This window comes from Trachurus trachurus (assembly GCF_905171665.1).
Source record: "Trachurus trachurus genome assembly, chromosome: 7".
Taxonomy (NCBI): domain Eukaryota; kingdom Metazoa; phylum Chordata; class Actinopteri; order Carangiformes; family Carangidae; genus Trachurus; species Trachurus trachurus.
Genome location: NC_139901.1, coordinates 34,607,347 through 34,620,363, shown reverse-complemented (window position 1 = coordinate 34,620,363; position 13,017 = coordinate 34,607,347). Strand labels below are relative to the sequence as shown.

The 13,017-nt window shown below is 42.1% G+C and overlaps 2 protein-coding genes and 1 long non-coding RNA gene across 3 annotated transcripts in view; 2 read left to right on the top strand and 1 right to left on the bottom strand.

The window, feature by feature from the left end:
- ccm2l (CCM2 like scaffold protein) overlaps positions 1–2,012 on the top strand; it is a 38,606-nt gene extending 36,594 nt beyond the window's left edge. Inside the window, exons 10-11 of the mRNA XM_083975307.1 lie at positions 275–422; positions 1,737–2,012. Of these exons, the coding sequence (XP_083831433.1) occupies positions 275–422; positions 1,737–1,869 (281 nt within the window). The 3' untranslated portion in view covers positions 1,870–2,012. The remainder of the gene's footprint in view (positions 1–274; positions 423–1,736) is intronic.
- The window catches only part of LOC310988711, a 531,702-nt gene that overhangs the window by 271,948 nt on the left and 246,737 nt on the right, over positions 1–13,017 (bottom strand). The gene's annotated exons all lie outside the window — the stretch shown is intronic.
- Positions 6,423–13,017, top strand: part of LOC310988879 (CDK5 and ABL1 enzyme substrate 2-like) — a gene marked incomplete at its 5' end in the record, with an annotated part of 41,043 nt that continues 34,448 nt past the window's right edge. Inside the window, 3 exons of the mRNA XM_083975683.1 lie at positions 6,423–6,623; positions 9,439–9,527; positions 9,579–10,187. Coding sequence (XP_083831809.1) covers positions 6,423–6,623; positions 9,439–9,527; positions 9,579–10,187 — 899 coding nt within the window. The remainder of the gene's footprint in view (positions 6,624–9,438; positions 9,528–9,578; positions 10,188–13,017) is intronic.

The window sequence follows — 13,017 nt, the reverse complement described above, 5'->3', positions numbered from 1 at the left end:
TGTCTGTGTTGATGGCTGTTGTCTTGATTGTTGTATGTTTGTAGATTGTTGATTGTGTCTTGTCTCTTTTTGGTTTGTAATGTATATTAGGAGCCCCTCGAAAACCAGAGGATTCCTCTCAAGGGGTTTATCCTATTAAAATCATTCTGAATGAATGAATGAATGTTTCACTTCACCAGAATCAGACCTTTGTGTTACACCCTGAATCTGAGCTTCACACTGTATGTATATGTCCATGTGAAGCTCTAACGCTGTGGTGTCCCCCCCCTCTCAGGGATGCGTTCCTTCATCCCGGACCGAGACGTCGGCGTGTTTGAGAGTTTCCTGGAGAGCATCGGGATCCGAGAGGGAGGGATTTTAACCGACAGCTTCGGACGCATCAAACGCAGCATGAGCAACACGTCGGCCACCGCCATGAGAGGGTACGACCGTCAGACAGATTATAGAATTAGGTTTAGTTTTTAAAGGGATAGTTCACTCAAAATTGAAATTTCATAAACTCATTATCTCCTCCCCCTCATGTGGACTAAGGGCTGGGAGAAGTTTCAGAGTCCTCCGTGGCTTCTCTGAGTTACAGGGGGTCTCGGCGTAGCAGTGCATGTCCATATAACGGTTGCAAATGGATACCAACTGTCTTCGTAACAAAAAGACACACCAAAAAACATCCAGATACCTCCATGCTGCTCGTATGTAATGTCCCTCTGGTATTGAAGCCCCGACATGAGAAATTGTTCCGAGAAAAATTAAATAAGTCTATATTTTAAGCTTGTTTGAGCTTCCAGTGTTGCTCTGCCGAAATCTCGTGCGATTTACAGAGCCGTGAACTGGGTGTCAATGCAAATCACGCGAGATTTGCATTGACACAGGCAAAGCTTGCTACAAACAAAATATATAGCTTAAAATATAGACTTATTTAATTTTTTTCTGAACAGTTTCTCATGTTGGGGCTTCAATACCAGAGGGACATTACAGACGAGCACTATGGAGGTGTTTGGATGTTTTTTGGTGTGTCTTTTTGGACGAAGAAAAGTGAGCTCCGTTAGCTACCGTCATATGGACATGCAGTGCTGAGTTGAGTTGAGTTGAGTTGAGTTGAGTTGAGTTGAGTTGAGTTGAGTTGAGTTGAGATTACATTACTTTATTTATCCCATAGGGCAATTCTGTTTCTACAGCTGACCACTGCACCAAAATCACATACACAAGCATACTGGTACATACAATTGAGGAGGAAAGTGCAAGGACAGTGCAAATTTGAGATCAAGTAAGATAAAAGTACAAAAATATAATAAATAGGCTACATGAGAGGGCAATATATGTAAAAAAAAAATAAATAAAAGAGGCCATTATTAGTACAGAACTTACATTTTTTTAGGGTTTTGAAAAGTCAAAGTTGGTTTGTATTTGTAAAATATTTTTTATTCTTATTATTTTGTTTTATTTTGTTGTTTGACATTTATCTAATTCTGTAAGTTATTGTATTATGTTTTGATTGTCACATATGAGTGTCTGGACCCCAGGAAGAATAGTTCCTTATCAAGATGAGGACTAATGGGGATCCATAATAAAACTAAAACTAAAACTAAAACTAAAAACTACAGCTTCAAGCCAGCTGAGCATTCAACAGACTAATGGCAGAAGCCACGGAGGACTCTGAAACTTCTCCCAGCCCTTAGTCCACATGAGGGGGAGGAGATAATGAGTGAACTATCCCTTTAAGTTTCTGTGTCTTCCAGCAGGTACGACAGCTGCTCTCTGGCCTCGGGGTCACAGGAGTTCAACCGGCGCATCACCGACATCACACACGACATCGAGGCGCTGGGCTTCCAGGACACACACGGAGACATCGAGGAGGAAGACTACTACCTCTGAGGAAGGCTCAGCTTCCTCTTCCTCTGATGAAGGCTCAGCTTCCTCTTCCTCACCGGTTGGACTCTTTAATCATGTGACCTCTGAGAACAGATCAGATCAGAAATACCTGAAACATTTATTTATTTATTTAGAACAAGAGGAAACATGAGGAGAAGAAGAAGTTCGTATGTTGTGTCAGAGATGAATTAAATCCATGTACAGCACGTTGCTAAGATAGTGAGCACTATAATAACATTTAAACACCTGCACAAAGAGACAATATATAAGAATGTGAATTAAAAACATTTGTCATCATCATAATCAGAGCTTGTGTGTGTTTCTGAAGCCCAGTTCATGTTTTTCTCAATTGTTTACACACAATTACACTGCAAAAACTCAAAATCTTTCCAAGAATATTTGTCTTATTTCTTGTCAAAATGTCTCATTTCTAGTCAAAACTAATCTAATTCTACTTAAAATAAGACTCATCACCTAAAAATGAACTTGTTTTTAGATCATTTTCACTTGTTTCAAACTAATTTTCACTTGAAATAAGTAGAAAAATCTGATAGTGAAAACAAGTTTTTTTGTGTTTGTAATAAGAAAGAAAAACTTGCTCCACTATCAGATTTTTCTACTTATTTCAAGTGAAAATCTGTTTGAAAGAAGTAAAAAGTGTCTAAAAACAAGCTGCTTTTAATGTGATGAGTCTTATTTTAAGTAGAATGAGATTTGTTTTGACTAGAAATGAGACAAATATTCTTGGTAAGATTTTGAGTTTTGCAGTTTACTGATACTTGTGACACAATGACCTCAACATCTAACTCGTGCACCAATTAACCCCCTGAACCAAGTCTGCTAAACTACAAGCACAATTCCTGCTTTACACTCTAATTGCAGCTCTAAAACACACTATTTTCAAAACTCTACACACAATTCTCTGCATTTGGCACAATTCTCATGAAGAAAATCTCTTGTGTCTCTGTAGTTAAAAAAAGAAAAGAGAAAAAAAAGCCTAAGTCATCATGATGAATGGAGTAGAAGTGTTTTCCATTCATCATAGTGTTTTACACTGAGCACATCAGTGTTCAACTGCTTCTTATAAATGTCTAGTCATATGATGGTTTGTGTCATTTGAAACTAAAACAGCATTTTGAGAAGAAAATAACATTGTTTTTTATGTAAAGTTTCATTTTGCAGGAGAAGTTATAGGAGTTTGGCCCGTTGTGTGTGTGTGTGTGTGTTTGGATTTGTGTGTAGAGTTCTGAGAGTCTGAGCCATGCTTTCAGAAAATGTGTGTAAACAATCGAGAAAAACTGTAAAATGAGAGAGATGATGAAGGTCTGCTCTGAGGAAGAGGACGGCTGCAGTTCCCACCACCGACCACACGGAGGCGCCGGAGGATCAGAGCTGAAACCTCTAACACACACACACACACACACACACACACACACACACACACACACACACACACACACACACACACACAGAGCTGAAACCACAGCAGCTTCAGCTTTAATAACCGTGACGGGATGGATGGATCCTTCTGTGTGTGTGTGTGTGTGTGTGTGTGTGTGTGTGTGTGTGTGTGTGTGTGTGTGTGTGTGTGTCCCAACGCTGCTGCATTGACCCGTCATGACCTTCCCATGATGCACTGCTCCTCCGGCCCGCGGCCTCTCCTCTGCCCGGCGTGCGACCTTGAACTAAACTGGAGCTGCAAACACATTACACAACATGAGGAGGACTAGAGAAACACAACACAACCACACGACCACACAACCACACAGTCTGATGAGGCCGTTAAGGTGTGTATTTATTGTAATTAAAATGTATTATAATATTATTTATTCTAATTATGATTTATTATAATTATAATATATTATAATATTATTTATTTATTTTCCAGCTTTCAGCATTCACCCGTATTTCCTTCTCTGTCACTCTAGCTGCCGACGTCACCACTCTAAAGGCCTTTGCACACTGAGTCCGTTTTTTGTCGTCCGAAATTGCCGCACGTCAAAAAAAAAAATCGACCTCATGTTGTGTCGATCATGTTTACACACCGAGTCCGAAACTTTCGTCCGTCATAAAAAAATTCGGATCAGGTTCGATTTAATGCGTTTTTCGCATCCGTGAAAAGCCTTTTGACCAATCACATCAGAATTTAGAGGCTGAAGAGGGAGAGAGGGACGGGGGGGTCACCGCTGAGTGGGTGTGTGTGTGTGTGTGTGTGTGTGCGTGCATGCGCCAGCCGCTGTTCAGGATCATGGAAATTGTCCGTCTTCTATTTAATATGTGAGCTAATAATCAATATCTTTCAAACTGGACCTACATCCTATAATAAACAGTTGAAGTGATCATGATAGTTCCGCTGCTCATTAACAAGCAGCAGATCCTCTACTGGCTTTTAATGTTTCTCTTTCATTTCTCAACAAGTGAGAGAACCACAAAGTGCATCAATGCATGACGATGTTTGTCTCCCTCTCTGAAATTTGGAACACAAAATAAAAACGCATGCGAATAAAACGCAACGGACTCAGTGTGCAAGGAGCCTGCGCGTAATGTTTTTTGTCGGATGACGGATACGAAAAACGCATGCGAAAAAAACGGACTCAGTGTGCAAAGACCTTAACCCTGAACATTCCGTGCCATTGACTCTCATGTTAAATTTGAATTTTGTCAGAAATGATCATGAACAGTTGAAGGGCACTGATCAATAATGGTAAAAGATATGAAAAGGTTGAATTTACGGTGAATACTTGAACGTTTTGTGAACGTTTTAAAAGTGGAATGAAGTCTGTAGGTGAAAGTATGTTGAAGCAGGTGAAGTTCAAAGAAGGAGAAGATTTGAAGAGTTTGAAGACTGTTTCAATGTATTCCTATGGGGAAAAAAATTCAATAATTATGATTTATTATAATTATAATATATTATAATATTATATATTATAATTCTCAGTGGGAGCTGGTTTCACAGCAGCTGAAGGAGGAAACACAGAGAGAAGAACACGATGGTTCAATGAATAAAAACAGATTTTGTACAAACAGAGACGAGACGGTGTGAGATCAACAACTACTGCTGCTGTGTGTGTCTGTGTGTGTGTGCGTGTGCGTGCGTGTGTGTGTGTGTGAGTTTGTGTGTGTGTGCGTGTGTGTGTGTGTGTGTGTCGGGAGCAGCAGACACATTGTATAAACTCATCATCGGATTACAGGACTTTAATCTCTGCAATCATCCATGTGGCGGCATTTACCATCATATCATCATCATCATCATCATCATCATCATCCGCCTCACACACACACACACACACACACACACACACACACACACACACACACACACACACACACACACACTCCTCCGTCTGTCTGTCACACACGGTCCTGCAGCATCATCATCATCAGTCGAGGCATCACTGTGGGGTTTTTTAATGTGTTTTAAGGTAAAAAATTTAACCAACAGATTTCACCATGAAACTTCCCAAGTTTATCACTCACATTAAGACAAATATTTTTTGTATTACAAGTTTTGTCAAATTTTATGTTTAAATATGTAAATGAGGCAATATCTAACAAAATATGCGCTATTTTGCATACATTTCCAGAACAGAAATCTGAACAATGGATAAATCTACTTTCAAAATTCTTGTTTTATTTTGTCGACAATCTATCAATTACTAGACAACACAACACAACACTGATGTCTCGGTCTCCGTGGGGCTTCACATCGACCGCTACAGTCACGTGTTTTATTATGGTTTAAAATAACAAGACATGACATCATGCAACAGAAGTGAATATCCATCCAGAGGGATCAGTGTGAATGATGGGATGTCGGGTTTGCAGCCGGAGGTCGTCTCCAGGTCATGTGTTACTGACACAGCTCATCAAACTCATCAAATACACAATCCAACAACTCCACAACGCTCTGGTGGACAAGTTGTGAGCTGCACATTCACCACGCTATGAGATAATAACACAACGTTACCACACAGAGTTGTTTTAGAGGGAAATACAGAGACTGTTGATGAAAAACTGTCCCTGAAGGCAACGTGCATCAGTGGTTTTACATGAATTTCCCTCTAAAACAACTCTGTGTGGTAACGTTGTGTTATTTTCTCATAGCGTGGTGAATGTGCAGCTCACAACTTGTCCACCAGAGCGTTGTGGAGTTGTTGGATTGTGTATTTGATGAGTTTGATGAGGGAAACCAAAGAAATCCCATAATGAGCCTCCGTAGCGTAGCTCTGAGCAGCTCACGGCTCTGCTCCGCCGTTCTAAAAATAGCTTGCGCCGACAATTAAAGGTAACGAACCTACTGCTATGACTATAGGGATTATGGTGATGGGCCAATTTGACAAAATGTTGAACTATCCCTTTAAAGAAACACCTTGTCACACTGAGGCGACATAATGATGTTTACAACCATCAGTGAGCAGATATCAGAGCAACAACACACGAGGCTTCACATCGACCGCTACAGTCACGTGTTTTATTATTATGGTTTATAATAACAAGACATGACATCGTGCAACAGAAGTGAATATCCATCCAGAGGGATCAGTGTGAATGATGGGATGTCGGGTCGTCTCCAGCTGGTCATGTGTTGCTATGCAGATGCAGAGGATCACAGGGCTCAGTGTCCAACGACAACAGGGATTTACGCCGCCGTGCCGGTGTCACCGCGGGGATCAGTGCTGAGGAAATCCAGCCAACAGCCAATCAGAGCGGCCGGCAGGAAGAGCTGCAGCGACGGCTCAGCTAAAGCCTCCGACACGGTGAAGGGGACACACACACACACACACACACCGCTGCTGGATGTGTGTTAATCCACCTCACACACACACACACACACCTCAACCACAGAGCAGCTAAATGACTGAGTTTAAAGGGATAGTACGCGAAGCCCGGGCACTACTGTTATTGTGTGGATTATTTCCTACTTTTTTTTTTCATCTTCCGGACAACTTTCGAGTTGCAGGACAAATTATATATCAAAACGTGCGGTTTGATCGGGATCGGTGTGCTATTACTTTTCTCAACAGTTTACGTATTTTTCGCGACGTAAATCACGAAACACTGCGCATAAATTTTGCATTGAAGTCAATGGGACGGGCGAACAAAGAAGAGCGAAAAAGACCAATCATTGGAGTTTAAAGGATCCATCACCTGACATATTTTCCGGGCAAAGAACTTCACTCTCGCCTCCTCCCCCTTGAATTCACCAGGAGAGGAAAAAAACGCGACTTCTGATTGGGCTTCTCGTTGACGTCACCGAGAAGCCGAGGAGCAGGAAGGGGGGGGGGGGGGGGGTCTACCCCCCCGCACGCCGTACGCAGCAGCCGGCAGCGGTAGTGGTAGTAGCTGTGAAACAGGCAGAAAGCTGTTTTATTTCCTGCTGTAGCGCTGTTATTACGTCACTTTATTAAGTTTTAATATTTTTTGATGTGAGAAAGTAACCGTTTAGATCCAAATAACGGCTGTTTAGAAGTTCGCTCTGATGTTTTTCGGAGAGAGTGAAGCTCCACCTGCGGAGCAACGACCGCGACATCACAGAGGCAGCAGCCGGTCTGCTGACGTGCTCGGCCGGCCACAACTACGTCGACACCGCGGCGGACAAAACGTTCGTTAATTAACTTACCCGCAGGCTTTTAGAGGTTTACCATCGGCTGGTTAACTTCTTTTTAGGATATAAATGCTTGTCTCATTGATGAAATCTAACAATTGTGGCAGTTTGTTTGAATGAAAAGTGAAGCTTCCTGTGTGTACTGGACAGAGAAGTGGCGCTGCCTGGGGGCTCTGTATGTAGATAAATCACCACATTTACATCAATAAATACATGTTTTACAATGAACCGATCAGCCTGCATTAAATTTTATTTATTTATCCACCTTTTTCTGAACGTCAAAAACGTAAGCCGGTTTTGCTCTTCCGGTGGAATTTTATATTTACATTTCCATGGTTTCAGTAGTCGCGGTAAATTTATGGAATTTTCTTTTTTTCAATGACAATCTGTAGTTCAAGATCGCGTGTTTTTCTCGCGAGAGCAAAATTGGGTACACAAATAGAGATAAATAAAGGTGAATGTTGCATATTATTTCTCAAAAATGTGCATTTAAGACCCTTTCAACACCTAAAACCAATATAAATACCAGGTGATGGATCCTTTAACAAACGTCTACTGCTCAGGCATACTTTCACCTAGAGACTCCATTTAAACTTTAAACAGTAGACACAAGTCTTGTGTATTGGTGTATTACTCCACGTTTTGATAGGTCATATAGTTTTTGATCAATCCCTGTTCAATGACCATGATCATTTTTGGAGAAATTATGAGATTATAATGGGTGTGTATTGGACGGAATGTTCGTGTCAGAGTGCGTGACATCATCGCTTAGAGTGGGAGAAAGCCCAGAAAAACTCCAGATTTTTTCTCTTTCCAAACTCGGCCCGGCCACAATTTACACTCTACACACTTGATTTTTTCAGAATTTGTAGACAGACTTGTTATCTCTCATATCATGTGCTCAAAATATCAGAGAGACTTACAGAATTTAAACTCTGAGCCTCTAAGTGCGGCCACGTCTGTCTCTGCTCCTCATTGACTCCAATACAAATATTTTCTGAGAGAAGCAGAACGGCCTGATGTTTTAAAACTGCCAGCGTCTCCAAAATATTTATTGTAGAAACACCAAATCGTACCACATTTTTCAGGAAGTCCTTAGAGCAACGTTGATCTGTGTTTTGTTCTGATAGGAGTTACCGTTTTGTCAGGCTAAGCCTAAATGTGAGACCGGTGCAGAGGCAGAAAATGGCTCTTTTTCTCCACGTTTCTGTCTGTCTCAGCCTGCGGGGGCCCTATCGCCGTGGTAACCTCTTTGATCCTCAGGCCAGAGCTCGTTAACTTCATAAACAATCCACCTGGCGCTCGTTAACATGTTTATAAACACAGGTAACCTAATGTGGTTACAGCTCCTCAGTATCAGTGCTTATAGAAAGATGATCATGTGTCTGTCTGATCAGCTCTGTCTTGACTTTAAGATCGTGGGTTTGATTCCCATGTTGACAGAGATGGTAAAACCGGCAGTAGCCCCGTGGCCCATTCAAAATTTCCCCAGAGGAAATGTTCTAGTTTTTAGTTATTCCGCCCTTTAATGGGTTGTAACTACTTCTATATTATTCTACTTTTACACTTCAGATATTGTTTCATCTATATTAGTAATGGTTCAAAAAATGTTTTCAGACTGTTTTAAATAAATCTGAGTGGTGCACTTTAACCTTTCAATTCATTCATACTATTCTTCATTAATTCAAGTAATTACCACCCATTTCATACATCCTCCATCTTTCATCTTCTACTTTTACTATTCAGATATTGTTTAATCTACATTAGTAATGGTTCAAAAATGTTTTCAAACTGTCAGTTTTAAGTAAATCGGAGTAGACTCCAGACTTTCAATTTCTTCATACTGATCTGCAACAATTCAAGTCATTTCAAACCATTTCATATTCTTCATATATTGTTTCATCTCTTCAAGATGTAAGTCTTTGCAGTGTTTGTTTACATCCTCCTACCATATGTTCCCTGTGCAGCGTGGCCTGACTCCGCCCCTCTCTGCTCCGCTCTGCGTCGTGACGTCTTTACGCACGGCCGTGTGGGGCCAATGGGAGCGCAGCAGAGGGTCGTATAAAGGGATTTGACGGCTCATCCTCCTCACTCACTCTTCCTCCAGCAGCAGCAGCAGCAGCATGGCGGCGGCCGCTGCGTGCGGCGCCCAGCGCGGCGGGAAGCTGCTGAGCCGGAGGCACCGGGACCGGGACCGGGACCGGGACAACTCCTCCCAGTCCCGGCGCAGACACGCGGCGCTGCTGTTCCTCTCCAACATCTCTCTGGACGGGAGACCGGTGCTGCAGCTGCCCGAGGAGGACGCAGACCTGGACCTGGTCCTGGAGGGGATCGAACCTGGCGCTGCGAGCGGCGGCTTGTGTCCGGAGCTGGAGAGCCACCACGGCTACGGGACGTTCCCCGGTCTGAGCCCCGGTCTGAACCCCGGTCTGAGCCCCGGTCTGAACCCGGCGCTGCTCACGGTGCCGGTGCCGCCCATCCTGGTGCTGCCGGAGCCCGAGCTGCGGGGCTGCAGCCGCAGAGGGTCGGTCCTGTCCGTGTCCTCCACCGGGGCCGGGGGGGACCGGGACCGGGACCGGGACAGGACGCTGCTGTCCCCCTCCCCGTCCAGCTGCAGCCTGCTGCCCCCCTCCTCCTCCCCGCTGGGCCCCAGGAAGTCCTCCACGCTGCTGTCGGTGCACAGCTGCAGCTCCGTGGCGTCCGAGCCGCGGCACAGGTGAGACACACACACTGGAGGTCTGCACTGCAAAAACTCTACATCTTTACAAGAATATTTGTCTTATTTCTTGTCAAAATGTCTCATTTCTAGTCAAAACTAAACTCTTTCCACTTAAAATAAGACTCATCACCTAAAAATTAACTTGTTTTTAGATCATTTTCACTTGTTTCAAACTAATTTTCACTTGAAATAACCTAGGCCTATATATATCAAAAAGGGGGCTGCTGCTTCACCCAGCTGGCTCTCTCCTAAGGTGCTGGAGGCATCAAAAGTGTCCAAACTGAAGAAAAAGATCTATGCAATTTCACTTTATTGAAGGCTATAAGCTTTCGGTCTCAGACGACCTTCATCAGAGCATTTCACTTGAAATAAATAGAAAAATCTGCCAGTGAAAGCAAGTTGTTTTTTGTGTTTTGTAATAAGAAAGAAAAACTTGCTCCACTATCAGATTTTTCTACTTATTTAAAGTGAAAATCTGCTTGAAAGAAGTAAAAAGTGTCTAAAAACAAGCTGCTTTTAATGTGATGAGTCTTATTTTAAGTAGAATGAGACTAGAAATGACATTTTGACTAGAAATAAGACAAATATTCTTGGTTGTTGTTGCTCCACCTCCCTCAGTCGGTGTGAGAGGAGGAAGTTGTTGGTCTGTGTCCCGGCCTGTGAGACGCTGCTGCTCTCAGGTCAGGGTGAAGTTGAACTGGTGTTGTTGTCAAGTCCAAGTTCAAGTCCAAACCAGTGCAGTGAGACCAGGTTCAAGTCCATCCCAGTCTCCAGTCCCAGTCGTCATAGCAACCATGTGTCTTGATATTCACATTTATTCCTCCTCGGATGATTGGATGTCAAATCTAAACCAGATTTAATGTAAAAACAAAAAGTTTGTATTGAACAGAAGAACAGAAGTCTCCTCCCACTGTTGTCATGGTGACATCAAGTTGTTACCATGGTTACACAAGCAACTATTTGAGTTATCTGTTTAACTTATAGAATTACATCACAGAAACTAAAGTGAGACAGAGGTGGTTAAACGATGTGAGTGCAGCTGTGGTCTGACCTGAGAGATGTGGTCATGATGATGTCATGGTGACAGGTGAGCTGTGAGGTCATGATGAGGTCATGATGTGTTGGACAGATAAAGGTCCAGGTCTCGTTTCTCTCTGAGCTGATGCAAATGAGACACGAACGGTGAAAAACCACCGGCTCAGTAGAACTGGTGTTGAGTCTCAGTCCCATTGTTTCATTCTCTCAGTCTTTTGTCATTTTAGTCTTCATTTCCATAATTTTATTGTGGATTTTGTTCAGTTTTGGATCTTTTTACTTTAAACAACAAAGTCCCCTGTTGTAAAAACCAAACGTGACACATTCATGTTTCTAGTTTTTGTCTCAGACCAACAGATACAACATAATAACATCTATGATTTTATAAAACGGAGACAAATAAATCACCCTTTTCAATTAATATTTATATTAATATTCATGTTGACTGGCCTTTAGTGTCTTTAACTCGTTTTTTGGATCAGATATTCACTGATTCTTGAATATAATTAGTTTTTTGTGTGAAATCCATCTCATTCTAAGGTATTGGACAATAATACACGTGTAAAATACAGAATAATGAGATAATATAAAAAGTACAGTGGAGGTAAATAAATAAACAATCTTGTTGTTTTCATCAGCGCTCTGAGATTTAAAAAAAAAAAAAAAAAGGAAACACCTGTGAGTTTCAGATCCACTTTAATCTGGTTTTATCTGAGTGTCTGAAGTGAATTTACATAAAAACACCATCAGTAATAAACCAGATGATCAGACTGGGACCGTGATGCTGCTCTCTCCTGTAAAACACGTCGTCTTGAAGAGTTTTGTGTCATATTGAATATTTAAAATAAAAACAGATGCAGATAGAGAGAGAGAGGGGAGGAAGGCGTGGTGTGTTCACAGGCCGTAGGAAACAGCAGCAGTCAGTCAGTCAGTCAGGCCGCTGCAGGTTTCTCTCTGAGGGGGAAGTGAAGCCAGAGACGGTTACAAACCACCAACAGACACACACACACACACACACACACACACATGAAGTGGAGCGGTGGTCTGAGGCGCCTGACGGACGGCGGTTCAGCTCCGTCGCTCGTTGGCAGCGTTTCAAAGCCGGAGAGTTTCAGGCCTGAAGAGATAAACACAGATTAGAGCAACACTCACCACATCATGAGCTCACACAGCAGCTAGCTAACTACAACAGTTGCTTTTATTGTGTTAATATTAACCTGATTGATTCTTATAACTTTCTACATTAAAGGGATAGTTCACCCAAAATTGAAATTTCCCCATTATCTCCTCCCCCTCATGTGGACTAAGGGCTGGGAGAAGTTTCAGAGTCCTCCGTGGCTTCTCTGAGTTACAGGGGGTCTCGGCGTAGCAGTGTTTTGTGAGCTTAGAATCATAGGGTTCTATCTCCGTTTTGGGTAGTTCGGAGATATTGAGCATCAAAGTTCCAACTCGGCTTGTGTTTTGGTTGATAGAACCTTTTTATTTTATGAATAAGTAATTTAAAAAATGTTAAAAATTTAAAAATAACACAACACAGGCATTAACAGACCACTAATGGATGATATTATGCAAAAAACTCAATTTTGAAAAAAATGGAGATAGAACCTTATAATTCTAAGATCACAATTTGTCCATATAATGGTTGTGAAAGGAGCTCACTTTTCTTCGTAACAAAAAGACACACCAAAAAACATCCAAATACCTCCATAGTGCTCGTCTGTAATGTCCCTCTTGTATTGAAGCCCCGACATGAGAATTGCAACTGTCGGTTGACGCGAAACGCCGATAGCGA